Raw genomic sequence first — 15,542 nt, 5'->3', positions numbered from 1 at the left:
AGCCTGGGAGACAGCCTCTCGGATAGCTCTGAGGAACTGCTCCAAAGAGATAAGGGGGGAAGTTCAGTATGTATGTGATTTTAGTGACGGGGGTACATGCAGTCAAGCACACATTTCAGCAGAAGGTTGCTGCTCATCACGAGGAAGATGCAAGAAATTAGGCTCATAAAATCTTTACCTGAAAGTATCTAACTATCTGAAGGCTTGTTCACAGTTATACCAGAGCACAGAGTGCCTCCTTCCTGATCTCAGCCCTGAACTCCTTTCAAGGGGTGTTGAAGGTCAGCAACTGCAGTGGCCAGTGACCTCATCCTTGCAGAGGCAGATGGCAAATGACAATTTCCATTTGGCAGGCATAAGGATTATTTTGAGCTAAAGGACAAGCAGATGCAGGAAAAGCTCTCTCCTTCCCCTAACTGCCTAAGGATACAGTATAAATTTCCCCTCTTATAAAAGAAATTTACATTTGTAATGATATCTCTGTACTAGGAAGAAAGCTACCCAAGTCTTATCTGCAGAACAAGCCAACCCTTATTTACCCTGTATTTCCTCCCCTCCCCTTCTCAGAACTTGCTTCCCCAACCCAGAATCCCTAAACCCCTTTTCCTTGATTTAGCCTAAGATGATGTTTAAGCTTCAGTCATCAGCCTACCTCCTTGAGTCGTATCTCTTTGTACATGTACTTATGTACAAATGTAATTAAGTGGGTTTTTTTTCCTTGTTAATCTGTCTTTTATCAGTTTGATTCATGGGCCCCAGCCATTTAACCTAGGAGGGTAGAGGGAAAAATATTTTTCTTTCCCTACGGGGGATAAAAAGAGAACATACAAAAATTAACTCGAGATGAATCAGGACCTAGACTGAAAACCTAAAACATTATGGCTTCTAAAGGACAATACAGAATATCTCTGCAACGTATCTTAGAGAGAGCACAGAGAGCACTGCCATAAAAACGTGATTTAATTAGCGTTCATCAAAAATAAAAACATCTTGTCAAAAAGTAACATCAAGAAAATAGACAAGCCACAGACTGAGAAAATATTTGTAACACCTATATCTGATAACAGGTTTGTATCCAGAATATATGAAGAATTCTTTCAATTGAATAATTGTCAACCCAGTTTCTAAAAAGACTTGAACAGACACTTTACAAAATAAGGCATATCACAGCCAAGAAAGCACGTGAAAAAGTACTCAACAGTGTTTGTCATCAGGGAAATGCAGAATGAGATGCCACTACCCACCTATTAGAATGGCTAAAATGAATGAAATTGACACCACCACACTTTGGGGAGAATGTGGAACTCTCATGCATTGCTGATGGGGTATAAAATAGTACAGACATTCTGGAAAATGGTTAGCAGCAATTCTACTCCTGCTTATTTATCTGAGAGAAATGAAAATAATGTCCACAAAAGTCATCTGCAAGAATGTGCATGGCAGCTTTATTGATAACAGCCCCAAACTGGAAAACCCCAGGTGTCCATCTGCAGGAGACTAGATAAACTACCTGGTATATTCATACAGTGGAACAATCTGCTGATACATGTGACGATATATGTGATGCATGGATCAATCTCAAAAACATGAAAAGACATGAAAAAGACACAAAATACTTAAGACTGTACAATTCCATTTATGTGAAGTTATAGAATAGTTAAAGCCACGGTGACAAAAGTCAGACCAATAGTTGCTTCTGGGTGTGGAGGGTGGGGAAGAATGCTGAGAAGGGGCTCAGGGGGGCTCTTGGATGGTGGAAACATGCTGTCTCTTGATGTGGGTATGTGTTACATCAAACTGTAGACCTGAGATCTATGCATTTCACTAAATGTAAATTATAGCCTCAAATTTAAAAATCTCACCCCTAAACAACAAGGAACTACTATATAGTACAGGGAACTATATTTGGTATCTTGTAATAACCTATACTAGAAAGAATCTGAAAAAGAATATAATATATATATGTATAATTGAATCACTTTGCTGTATACCAAAAACTAACACAACATTGTAAATCAGCTATGAAAAAAAATCTCACCCATAAAAACCCACAGTATTTTCCCATCTCTTATTCTGATTCTCTGTCCTGCTTTCCTGAAAGTATTAGACAGCTTAGACCCACTATACTGAGCCTTTCAATAAATATGAGTTCCTTTTTTCTTCTTATCCCACCCATTTCAAAGTCCTTCCTATGCCATTACCTTGCATTTTGAACATGAGTCAGGAATTCCAGGCAGGAGGCAGTCACAGTAGTTCCTTCATCAAGCATTTGCTGACTGCTTGTTTTGTATAGTGAAAATCCAGAGGAAGGCATTAATTAGTTAGGAGACACTTCAAAAGTAGAATAGGCAGGATGTGGGAATTCAGGGAAGACTAGGATAAAGTGAGTAGAGAAGATGATTTACATCTAGCATGATCTTTGGAATCAAACCAAGAAATGAGCAAATCGATTATTCTTCTCAGGAAAGGATTATCCTCATCTTTAAACATATAAACATAAGGTGTCTCTAACCTGAGAAATGTGTTTCCTTTAAGTTTTGCACCTTTAAAAACCTGTAAAGGACCCAGATGTTGTATTGGTATAAATGTACATCTGCCTGTGAATGCTAAATTTATTTTAGAAAAATCACTTTGTACTCTTTGGTTCCAGCGGGCACTGTTGACACCACCAGTACGTTGCTGGCTTACTTTGTCTCTTCTTTCTTTTTCCTCTAATCAGTTTGATAAAGGCTACTCTTACAATATCCGTCATAGCTTTGGAAAGGAAGGCAAGAGGACAGACTATACGCCTTACAGTTGCCTGAAGATTATCCTAACCAATCCACCAAGCCAAGGGGATTATCACGGTAAGTGCTTCCTCTGGATGTGTCTGTGATGTACAGAAACCCAGGACCTCTGTAGGAAACACTGAAACAGTGGAATGGTTTTTGCATTACTAAGGGGAACGGGTTTGTAGCTTGTGTCGGTCATCAGGTCAAGCCAGAGCTCCACTAGCTTCTAGTGGTATGTCTTATTATTGAGCTGGGTCGGCACAAGAAAGTGGTTCTGCTGTGCTCTACTTTGTGCTGGACCGGGCTCTTTAGTCCTCCGTCCCCTTCACCTGCTATTCTCTTTCTCCTGTTCTGCATGTGTCTTAGAAGGCTGATGCGAGTTCTTCAAAGCTTTTTAAAATTGAGCACCTCAAATTTTGGAACAGTAGATTGATTAATTTTCAAAGACTACTGAGGGAGAGTGTTTTATTCTCATTACTATCATCTGATTAGCAAAGATTGAGGGATTTAACAAGTCACGGTTTCAAACATCTGTCAATTTGCCTAAGTTGTAGGTTAAAAAGAAAGTTAATCTGTTTTCTGTAGATTTCTGAGTTTAACAACTTATTTCTAAAATAGTTCTCTGAGCATACCTTGAAAAGCTCCTCACTTGTCTGGTATGTGAGAGGATGATTTAATAGTCCATATTAGTTAAATTTTCTAGATTACCAAAGCTGACTGCAATATGTGTCAAAACTTTTTCTTGTTTTAGCATCTTAAATGAAATTCTTTTTTAGAAGATCACACACTTGCAGGCTGTTAAAGATAAAAAAAAAACCTCAAATGGAATTTTAAGAAAGATGCTTCATGTGTTCAGAGCATTCATATTTAGTAGATGCAAAGGTGGCCAGTCCTGGAACATACAGTGAGCGGTTTTCACCGCTCGTGTCAGGCACTTATGGAACTTTTAGAAATACAGGCTCAGGCTCCACCCTCAGACGCATAAACTCAGATTTATTTGCTAGTTCTCTGGGTGATTTTGATGTCATCTAAACTTTGAAAACAACTGACCAGATACTTGTGGTGAGAAAGTCTATATAGCTTTTCCCAGTGGCCACAGCAGAGAGTAACTTACACTGAGCTTGGCCAAGTGAAACTCCCAGTGGTTCTGTCAGTTTCCAGGTCCTCACACTCAGCACTTACTTAGTTGATTTTTATTAGCTTAAAGACAGGATTTTATATTTCTTCTTCCTGTTTTTGTATCTTATTTATTCTGGTCCATTCTGTTTGTTTTACTTTGTTTTTAATTTAAACTCTATCAGCTAGAAAATAATACACAGCTAACTCTTGAACAGCAGGGGTTTGAACTGCATGGGTCCATCTTACAGGCAGATTTTTTTTTTTTTTAATGAACATTTGTTACATGACTCTTTTTTTTTTACATCTTTATTGGAGTATAATTGCTTAACAATGGTGTATTAATTTCTGCTTTATAACAAAGTGAATCAGTTATACATATACATCTGTTCCCATATCCCTTCCCTCTTGCATCTCCCTCCCTCCCACCGTCCCTATCCCACCCCTCCAGGCGGTCACAAAGCACCGAGCTGATCTCCCTGTGCTATGTGGCTGCTTACAAATTTTTTCCAACAGATTTTTTCCAACAAATATGTACAGTACTACACGATCCGAGATTGGCTGAATATGAGGATGTGGAACCTCGGATACGGAGGGCCAACTGTGGGACTTGGGTACCTGCAGACTTTGGTATCCCAGGCAGGTCCCAGAACCAGTCCTCTGTGGATGCTGAGGGACCACTGTACTTAGCAAACACTCAACGAGCTTGTATTGTTTTTTAGACACATTGATCTACCCTTTCTTTAAGTGAATAAGCTTTATTTTTGTGGAGCAGTTTTAGGATCACAGCAGTACTGAGCAGGAGGTATAGAGAGTTCCCGGGTGCCCTCTGCCCCACACTTGCTCAGCTGTGCCCATGTCAACATGGCCCACAGCAGAGGGCTTGTCCCTATGAGCTGAGGATGTGCTGTCTGCCGCTGTTGGGTGTAGCCAGTTATGGATATCATTTCTGTCCCGGAATGATGGTGCTCGTGAGCTCACTGTGTTGTTGCAGATTCTCCATCTGCAGGATCTGTCCAGCTTGATGCAGGTGGAGTCCAGCAGTGGAGTCAGCACTTCTCCTTGCAATTCTGTCAGGTTTTCCCTGATGTGTTTTGATGCTCTGTTGTTAAGTGCATACACATTACAGATGGTGATGTCTTCTTGGAGTATTTACCCCTTATTGTTAAGTAATGCCCCTTTTTATCCTGCATAAACTCCCATTCTCTGAACTCTGCTCTGTCTGAAAGTAACATAGATACTCCCACTTTCTTTGATTTGTGTTAGCATGGTGTATCTTTCTCTGTCTTTACTAAAGTGGCTTTCTTGTATACAACATACGGTTGGGTCTTGATTTTGATCCATTCTGACACTTTTTTTTTTCTTTTTTTTTTTTGCGGTACCCGGGCCTCTCACTGTTGCAGCCTCTCCCATTGCGGAGCACAGGCTCCGGACGCGCAGCCTCAGCGGCCATGGCTCACGGGCCCAGCCGCTCGGCGGCATGTGGGATCTTCCTGGACCGGGGCATGAACCCGTGTCCCCTGCATCGGCAGGCGGACTCTCAACCACTGCACCACCAGGGAAGCCCCCTGACAATCTGTTTTTAATTGGTGACCACTGACGTTTAAAGTAATGATTGATATAGTTGGATTAATGGCTGCCATATTTGTTACTGTTTTTTATTTGTTGCCCTTATTCTTTGTTTGTTTTTGTCTTCCACACATTTTCTGCCTTTTGTGGTTTTAACTGAGCATTTTATATGATTCCATTTTTTTCTCTTCTTAGCATATCTATTGTATTTCTTTTGTTACTTTTTAAACTGGTTTTATTTTTTAAAGAGTTTTCACTATATGTGTACAACTAATCCAACTCTCTTTTCAAATCACCACATCACACATAAGTAATGCAAGTACCTTATAATAACGAATATTTCTACTTCCCTTGTATCATTCTGTCATTCATTTCATTTATACTTAAGAATATATAAACACACAGATATATACATAAACATGCATAACAGAATACACTGTTCCCATTACTTTGAACAAACTGTTATCTGTCAGATTAGTTATGAATAAGGAAAATAAAAGTTTTTATATTACCTTTCCTTATCATTCTCTGATGTTCAAATTTTCTTTGGGTAGATCTGAATTTCTGGTTTGTATCATTTTATTTCTCTTTGAAGAACTTCTTTTAATGTTTCTTGCCCTGCAGGTCTGGCAATGGATTACCTGAATTTTTGTTTGTCAGAGAAAATCCTTATTTCTACTCTTTTGAAGGAGAATTTCGCAGGGTACAGAATTCTGGGTTTGAGGGACTTTTTCTCTCAACAGTTTAACTGTTTCACTCCACTCTCTTCTTGCACAGTTTCTGAGGATAGGTTAGATATAATTGTTTTCTTTGCTTCTCTGTAGGTAAGGTGTTTCCCCTTTGGCTTCTTTCAAGATTTTTCTTTGTTATTGATTTTCTGAAGTATGAATATAACATGCCTAGCTGCCTTTTTTTGGCATTTATCCTGCTTGGTGTTCTCTGAGCTACCTGGGTCTGTGGTTTGGTGTCTGACATTAATTTGGGGGAAATTCTCTGTCATTATTGCCTCTGTTTCTTTCTCTCTCTCTCCTCCTTCTGGTATTCCCATTCTCATATGTTACACCTTTCATAGTTGTTCACAGTTCTTGGCTATTCTGTTCTTATTGTTTTTCCTTTTGTTTATTTGGTTTTGAAGTTTCTATTGACATATCCTCAAGCACAGACATCTTTTCCTCAGTTGTGTCTGCTAATAAGCCCATCAAAGGCATTCTTCATTTCTCTTACAGTGTTTGCATCTCTTTTTGATTCTTCCTTAGAATTTCCATCTGTCTGCTTACATTACATATCTGTTCTTGCATGTTGTCTACTTTTTCCGATAGAGCCCTCAGCATATTAATCATAGTTAATTTAAATTCCCAGTCTGATAACTCTAGTATCCCTGCCTTATCTGGCTCTAATTCTGACACGTTTTCAGTCTGTTCACACTGTTACTTTTTGTTGAAAGGTAGACGTGAGGAACTCCAGTACATAGGTCTGTAGTGATGCGGTGGTGAGCAGGGGGGTGTCTATAGTGTTGGATTGGGTAATTGGGTCTCAGTGTTTAGTGACCCTGTGGCTGTGGGCTGTGAACTTCAATAGTGATTCTCAGCTTCCTCCCTTTGGGGGGACAGGACGGCCCCAGAAGGCTGGAGCTGGGCATTTCTCTTCCCCCAGGTAGGTCAGGCTCTGGTAAAATAGTTTCTCCTGAGGGCAGCCTTGCTAAGAGGAACAGAGTACTCCAGAGTATTTAAAATGGTACCTTTGCTTACCCCGTGCTAGAGCATGAGGGGATTTCTCTGTTATTCGCTGTGAGCACCTGGTAGAGCCCCTGAAGTTCAGCTACAAAGTGTGGTCCTGCTCTGACTGGTCTCCCTGGAGTTTCTAACTCTCAGACGTGTCCACACAGAGACTCCAGAAATTTGTCAGTTACAGGTTAGGTTTTCCTACCCCAGTGCTGGTTCCTACAGAGATTTCTGCTCTGGTTTGTTGTGATTCTCTGTGTCTGCCTCTCCCTCCAATTTTGGGGGCAGTGATTTGCCCTGTGACCTCATTTCTTTGACAGATCTGAGAGGAGTTGTTGAGTTTTCAGTCTGTTCAGCTTTTTTTTTTTTCCGCAGTACACGGGCCTCTCACTGTTGTGGCCTCTCCCGTTGTGGAGCACAGGCTCCAGACACGCAGGCTCAACGGCCATGGCTCACGGGCCTAGCCGCTCTGCGGCATGTGGGCTCTTCCCGGACCGGGGCACAAACCCGTGTCCCCTGCATCGGCAGGCAGACTCCCAACCACTGTGCCACCAGGGAAGCCCTGTTCAGCTTTTTACTTATTAGGATGGAGTGACAACTTCTAAGCTCTTTCTGTGCCAGACTGGAAACCAGAAGTCTCTATCCTTTTAGATTTGTGTAGTTTGCAAAGCTCTGTAGTCCCTAGGTTGACATATTTCATTAACCAGCACTGCCTGGAATGGTGTTGTTCAGCCAGTCAGAGTTGATGTAGGTAGAACTATATTCCAGACTGTTTATCCATGCCTTCCACAAATGTGTGCTGGGGAGTTCTGTTCAACACTTTGCTGGAATCAGCATTAGTTGTGTCTATATTCACTTCATCTTCAGTTACCTTGTGAGTTCAGCCCTTTCCAGTTTGGAAGATTGTTCCCTTTGATGTGGAAGATAGAAACAAAGTAGGAGTTGTCAAGTTCTGTTTTCTTTCTGTCATTTGTCAAAATAACACCAGCTTCCCTGCTCCTGAGGTGGTTTGTTTCTTCTGTTTTCTTCTTCTTGTGAGCATAGCTTTGAAAGACTTTTTTGTGATCTCTGGTTTTTGGTCCATCTTCAGTCTCTTCTTGGCTTTGCCCTTTCTGACCCTTTTCATTACAGGTATAGCCATTATTTCAAATGCAATTTGGACAGTTCAATTAATCTGTCTCCTTTTGATGTCCTTTAATAATTCTGGGCTTAAGTAAGCCTCATTTCTTTCTCATTGGGACCCTTTGCCATTTCATCATCAGACTTTTTTTAGAGTAATAATGTTGGCTAACCCATGTTGGGTGCTTCCTACGTGCTGAGAGAGTGTAAGGGCTTTATCCTCCATGGTCACAGGAGCTCTGCGGGTGTATTTCCCACACACGACAGAGAGTGAAGCTGAGTCAACAACAGGACACAAGACGTGCCCATGGTCCCCTGACCCGTAGCTGGTAAACTGAGATTCAGATGCAGGAAGGGCAGCTCCAGACTCTGAACTACGTGCTGTACAGCTGCTCGTCACACTTCCCCGTACTAACTGGCATTACAGCGTTGATCTTAATAAACTATACACTATGGTGAATTTTGTGACTTTCATAATTTGTAGGAATCCAGTGTTATCATGGATGCTTTTACTTGTAGTTAAGACTTTTGGTAAACACATTTGTTTAGCATCTAGGCTCTTTTTCCATTATTTTTGCTGCGACCAGTTTTCCATTGATTTCATTAAAAATGCACAGTTGTTTCTAATTAACTCACAGGTCCATCATCTGTATGACTGAAAAAAAGTATCTGGTTTCCTGTATTAAATTTTAAATTAAGTATGTTGACTTATCATTGCAGTTTCTTTTTTTTTTTTTTTTTTTTTTTTGCTGTACGCGGGCCTCTCACTGTTGTGGCCTCTCCCGTTGCGGAGCACAGGCTCCGGACGCACAGGCTCAGCGGCCATGGCTCACGGGCCCAGCCGCTCCGCGGCATATGGGATCCTCCCAGACCGGGGCACGAACCCGTATCCCCTGCATCGGCAGGCGGACTCCCAACCACTGTGCCACCAGGGAGGCCCATCATTGCAGTTTCTTATTAAAATACCTAAAATTTCCTAAATGTTGGCCTAATACAGCTTTTACATTTCAATTCTTCTGTGTTCTTATTTATGCAAATTTTTTAGTAGTCCATCCATATTTTTCTCATGAAATAATATAGAGATTACAGGTACCTACTATAAGTTGTTTTTCTATGAAGCAGTTTCCTATTTGTCATCTCATTCCCATCTGGGATTCCTTTAAATTTATATGGATTCTACTCTTTGGGAAGTAGGCATAAAATTAACATGTGAAAATGATGTGAGATTTTTATATTTCTTTGAGTTTGCACGGTTTTCTTTTTGTTTACACCATCTGTCTTCCTTTATGCTTTTATGTAATTTTTTTAAACTAGAAAAAAATGTGAGATTGTATAAAGTTTTTAGGTAAACTGTTTTATAGCTACTTGGTGATTATCTCTGCTTGTTAGCTAGTAGCATAATTAAAACTGCTTCCTCCTCCTAGTGAGTGGGCAGCCTTGCCTGAGAATGCTGGAATGTTTTATGTAACTCTTGAGGCTGTGGTGCCCTGGTAACCGCACAGCTCAGTCGTCATTTAGATAAAGAGAGGAAAGCAGTTGCACCCATGGGCAATTAACTTTTTTATTAATAAGCTGTTAGACAATTAAGGGGCGCTCAGACAGTCTTTCGAGTGTGGTGTTGTATTACGTCCCGGTGAATAACCTTGCTGCTGTCCTGCTTGTTGTTGTCAGGGTGCCCCTTCCGGCACAGCGATCCCGAGCTGCTGAGACAGAAGCTGCAGGCATACAAGATCCCTCCGTCAGGGATCAACCAGGTAGGTCGGACCCTGCCCTGCAGCCTCAGTAATGAGACAGTGGACAGACCCTTCAGTTTCATGTCATGTTCTTGCAGCGACACCGTGTACTACCTGCTGGGCCTCACGCCAAACATCCTATCTTCTAGGTGAATTAAGCCAAAGCTTTGGCATGCCTGCTTTAGACTCCTTGGAAATTCTAGTTCTGTCTGCTAGGCTGCATTTTTATGTAATAACGGAAGCTGAAAACCTTTTTTTTTCTCTCAATTTGTTTTACTGTCTCAATGGGGGGCATTTTAAAAAATAAGTTTTTAGAGGAATGCATTGAAGCTTATTAATGAAGCTGAAAACAATGATATGTTTCATTTTGGAGACTGTGCTTGCTGCAGGCAAGTTGAAGGAGAAGATAACGCAGTATGGACTGGCTGGGCATTCTCATTTACTATGTCAGATCCACACTTCTGAGGATAGTTCATCAGGTCAAACAGTTTATCAAACTACTTTGCTTCGTAAACCACTTAGATAAAAAAAGAAATGCTCAAATGTAAAACCAAATATTTAAGAGTATATCGTTTAATAAACATGCTTTTAAAAAACTTGTGACCTCACAGAGATACTGTCTCTAGTGTGCTTTGTAAGTTGGCTTGGATTTTGAAGGAGTTCAAGAGGAGCTTCTGCTTCCTTAGCTGAACAAGAACAATATCTATTTTAGAGCCAGAACATCTAAATCATTATATATCAATTTTTTTTCTTGAAAAAAAAATTAGAAAATTCTGCTGCTTCTACTGCATCCAGAGTATATATTGAGTTTAGTCACTTCTGTTCAAATCTTACGGTTTTTCCGTCCTTTGGGGAAGGCAGTGCTCCAGGTGCTCTTTGCAAATGCTAAGAAGATTCAGATATAAACCCTGCTCCTTCATAACCAGAATCTGGAGGGAAACATGTGCCGAGTGTAATGAGAGAGGCACACATAGAGTGTCTCGGCTCTTCTGAAGATGGGGGATGGCTACCAGATTGGGAGGCTGAGGATCACTTCCTGGAAGAGATGCTCTGTGAATTAGGCCTTGAGTGTATGGGAGGTGGTTAAAAAGAGAGAACGTGTGAATAAAAGACAGTAAGTGTATAGTATTTCTAGCATTTCAAGCTTACAGTATTGGTGGCACCAGTACATCAACATTAATAGGCAACCTAAAAGAAGTTGTTGGTTTGAGAGATTAGGTTTGGAACTGGGACAGTTAAATGGTAGACAGAATGTGGATTTGTCAGTGCATTAGAGAAGTTCCAGCTGGAAATCTGATGTTCTTTAGGGTTAGATTTGTAGAACTGTGGGATTGGAAGGGACATTAGAAGAGATCTCTTGACTTTTGTGGAGCTGTGGGGTGTTACATGCCCTTGGGTGCACAGCAACTAAGTCAGTGGAAACAGAAATGGAAGCCAGGCCTTCTGACTCCACGTTTTTTTCTCAACCCCAGTTTACTTTAGAGCTGATTATCGTGAGTTTTCTGTGGGAGAGGAGAACAAATAATGGAGAAGAGGGGGTAGGGAGTCAAAAGCCAGGACTCAGAACAGAGTCTTGGCTGATGCTTCCCTTTGTCAGGCAGTAGAAGGACAGAGCAGAAATGGGGGGAGAGGGAGGGAGTACTTTAGGGAAATGCAGTGTATAAAAGTCAGAAGAGGAGTGTGAGAGGAGGTGTGGACCACAGGGTCCTACGTAGCTGAGGGACTGGGTGGGATTAGGACTGAGGAGAGGTGACTGGATTTGGTGAGAGGCGTCAGTGTCTTGGGGGAAACCAGAGCAAGATCACAGTCACTTAAAGACGAAAGAATGAGGTAGTGGCTTGGACCTGCAGATAGTGAGCATGTTTCACAGAAGGTGCTAGTGAAAGGGGTGTTGGCGCTATCAGCGTAAGCCTCATGGGTGGTTTGTTTGCATGTTTGGGGCCAGAGGAGACCTGAGCCTGTTTGTAGGAAGAGGAGAAAAGAAGCCATCAGAGAGAGTGGGCTTGATAAAGATAGAAACAAAGGTAATCCCTCTCTAACCGAGCAGAATTAGCTTATGTCTCCATTACACCATGACCACAGTGTACACGCCTTTGCTCTTTTTCTTTTTCTCCAGTTTTCTTGAGACAAGATTGACATATAGCACTGTACAAGGTGTGCGGCACAGTGCTCTGACTTACATACATCATGAAGTGATGATCACAGTAAGATTAGCAAACATCCATCATCTCATATAAATACAAAAGTAAAGAAACAGAAAAAAGTATATTTTTCCTCGTAATGAAAGCTCTTTATTTTCACATGTAACACACAGCAGTGTTAATTATGTTTATCATGTTCTACATTACATTCTCAGTAATTATTTTTCTTATAACTGGGAGTTTCTACCTTTTGATTGACTGCCTTCATCCAGTTCCCCCTCCCACAACCCCACTTCTGAAAACCACAAGTCTGACCCTTTTTTCTATGAGTTTGTTTGTTGGTTGGTTGCTTTTTGAAGTATAATTGACTTAAAATGCCATGTTAGTTCCCGGTACACAACATAGTGGTTCAATATTTCTTCATCTTTCAAATAATCACAATGATAACTCTAGTTACCATCTGTCACCACACAAAGATATTACATAGTTATTGACTATATTCCCCACACTGTACATATCATCCCTGTGACTCATTTATTTTATAACTTAAAGTTTGTACCTTTTAATCTCCCTCATCTGTGTCTCTCCTCCCCTCAACCCGCTCCCCTCTGGCAACCACCTGTTTGTTCTGTGTATCTATGACTCTGTTTCTGTTTGGTTATGTTCGTTCATTTGTTTTGTTTTTTTTAGATTCCACATATAGGTGAAGTCATATAGTATTCGTCTTTCTCTGTATGACTTGCTTCACTAAGTATAATATTCTTTTGGTCCATCCATGTTGTCCCAAATGGCAATATTTCATTCTTTTTTATGGCTGAATAATATTCCATAGTATATATGTACCACATCTTCTTTGTCCGTTCATCTGTTGATGGGCACTTCGTGAAGCATCACTTTTTTAAAAATATAGGCTATTACATGTTTATCAAGAAGAGTAATGCTTTTATTTAACAGTAGTGACTATGTATGTACCTTCTTACCTTTGACTCCATTGCATTCCTCCATTTATGCTCAATCCACAAGTAGATTCCTTACTGAGTTGGTGTGATAGTAATTTCCACGTCATCCTTTGGACCTGCATTGTAACTTTTTGTCTGAGATGAACACACATGCAGAGTGCCTGTGGGCAAGCTGTAAATAATATTTTGCTTTCATTTAATGTCTTTATTGAGTGGCTTTTCAATAGAGTAAAGCCAGCTCAGGAGCTGTGTTCTGAAGGGAAGAAAGTTGATGAATGAAAAATCCATGTAAAACAGTTTGATGAGTACTTAGTTGCAGGCTGGCATAAGTGCAAATTAGAGCTTAAAAACTCCAAGTGCATGTTAAAATACTGAAAGAAAGTCAAGAAAAATATCATTTAAATGCATTTAAGGTAAAATTCAATGGAGCTACTTTTATTTCAGAGAAAAACTACTTGAAAAAGATACCTTCAACATTAAGAAATACTTAGATCTTAATAATCAGAATTTTGATGATCAGAAGAGAGATAATTGTGACTTAATTGGCATCACCTACTTTTTAAAGAAACATATTTATAGGATCACATTTCATCATCCTTTTTGAATGAGCTTGGTATCCAGCTTAGGAAGACTGGAACTGAACAACAGTAAAGCCAAAGATGATGGGCAGTCCTGCATTTATTCCTCAGCCCTCCCCCAAAAGAGAAAAACATGGAGGTCAGGTCACCAGCAAGACATCAGAATCCTAAGTGTTCATACCCCAACAACATAGCTTAAACACACACACAGAAAGAACAGAGAGAAATGAGTGGAGAACCAGACAAATCTACAGTTACATTTGGAGACTTGAGCACTCCTTTTTCAGTAATTACTAGAATAAGCAGACAGAGAACGAGTAGGGATGTAGAAGACTTGAGCTATAAACATACTGCCCCACAGCAGGTGAATATACACTCACCCACATAGGTCACATCCTGGGTCTTAAAAAATCCATTACCAAATGGAAATGAATTGAAATCAGACAAAGTACATTCTATGACTATAACCAGTACAGTAAGGGAAGAAAAAGAAATAGAAGGCAGATTAGAAGAGGAAAGAATACCTTCCTCTAATCTCAGACAATGTGATTATCTATGAAAAAAAATGTCAAAGAACCTACCAAAATGCTATTATAACTAATAGATTGCAGGATACTAAGTCAGTATACACAAATCAATTATATTTCTTCCAAAGAACAACTGGAAACTTAAAAACTTTTTAATTATCATATGCAATAGTACCAAAAAGATATAAATGTTTTTTATATGTATTTACAGAATATGTGCAAGATCTTTATGCTGAGACATTGATGAAAACAGTCAAAGAACAGAGTTAGAGGTACACACTACCTGATTTCAAGACTTACTGTAGGGCTACTATAATCAAGACAGTGTGGTTCTAGGGAAATGGTAAACATAGAGATCAACTGGACAGAATTAAAAGTCCAGAAACAGACCCACATATATATGGCAATGGATTTTTAAATAAAGGTGCCAGAGCAATTCAATAGGAAAAGAATATTTTCCAACAAGTAGTTCTAGAAAAACTGAAAGTCCATATGTCAAAAAAAAAAAAAAAACCTAGACACATACCTCATACCTTTAAAAAAATTAATTTGGAGTGGATCATAGATCTAAATGTAAACCTTCCAGGAGAAAACAAGAAAATCTGAATAACCTTGGATTCGGTATGTTCAGTGAAAGAAAATGTTGATAAATTAGACTTTATCAAAATTAAAACTTTGGTCTGCAGAAACACTGTTAAGAGAATAATGAAATAGCCATAGACTGGAAGAAAAATATTTGCAAATGATGTATTTCATAAAGTACTTGTCTCCAGAATTATAAAGATATAAAGTCCTCTCAAAGCTCAGTAATCAAAGAACAGTTTTTTAAGTGAGTAAAAAGTTTGAACAGACATTTCACCAAATATTTGAATAATAAACACGTGAAAAAAACGTTCAGCATTAGGTATTAGGGAAATGCGATTTTAAAAGTATACGTCAATTAGAATTGGTCTAATTAAAAAAAAAAACAACCTAACAATACCAAGTGCTGGTGAGGATGCAGAGTGACTGGAAGTCTCATTCTTGCTGGGGGCCCACATGGTAGAGCTGTTGTGAAAGCAGTTGGCAATTTCTTATAAAGTTGAATTTGCACATACTGTTTGAGCTGGTTACACCACTATTAGATAATTATACCATTGAAGTAAAAGCCTTAAGTCCACACAGAAACCTGTACATAAGGGTTTATAGTGGTTTTATTCTAATTCCCCCAAACTGGAAAAAACCCAGTGTCCTTCAGCATGTAGTTGGATAAACAAATTGTGTTATACCTCATTTTATTGTGCTTCACAGATGTTGTGTTTTCTTAAC

The 15,542-nt window shown here is 39.8% G+C and overlaps 1 protein-coding gene across 3 annotated transcripts in view; it reads left to right on the top strand.

The window, feature by feature from the left end:
* Nucleotides 1–15,542, top strand: part of PRIM2 (DNA primase subunit 2) — a 272,180-nt gene that overhangs the window by 225,676 nt on the left and 30,962 nt on the right. For all 3 annotated transcript variants that reach the window (XM_082639744.1, XM_082639745.1, XM_082639743.1), the window contains 2 exons: nucleotides 2,720–2,846; nucleotides 9,968–10,050. In XM_082639744.1, coding sequence (XP_082495870.1) covers nucleotides 2,720–2,846; nucleotides 9,968–10,050 — 210 coding nt within the window. The remainder of the gene's footprint in view (nucleotides 1–2,719; nucleotides 2,847–9,967; nucleotides 10,051–15,542) is intronic.

This window comes from Mesoplodon mirus (genome assembly GCF_964341445.2).
Source record: "Mesoplodon mirus genome assembly, chromosome: 12".
In the NCBI taxonomy this organism is placed as follows: Eukaryota; Metazoa; Chordata; class Mammalia; order Artiodactyla; family Ziphiidae; genus Mesoplodon; species Mesoplodon mirus.
Note: the sequence above shows the minus strand (reverse complement) of the source record. Positions and strands in the feature narration are given on the sequence as shown.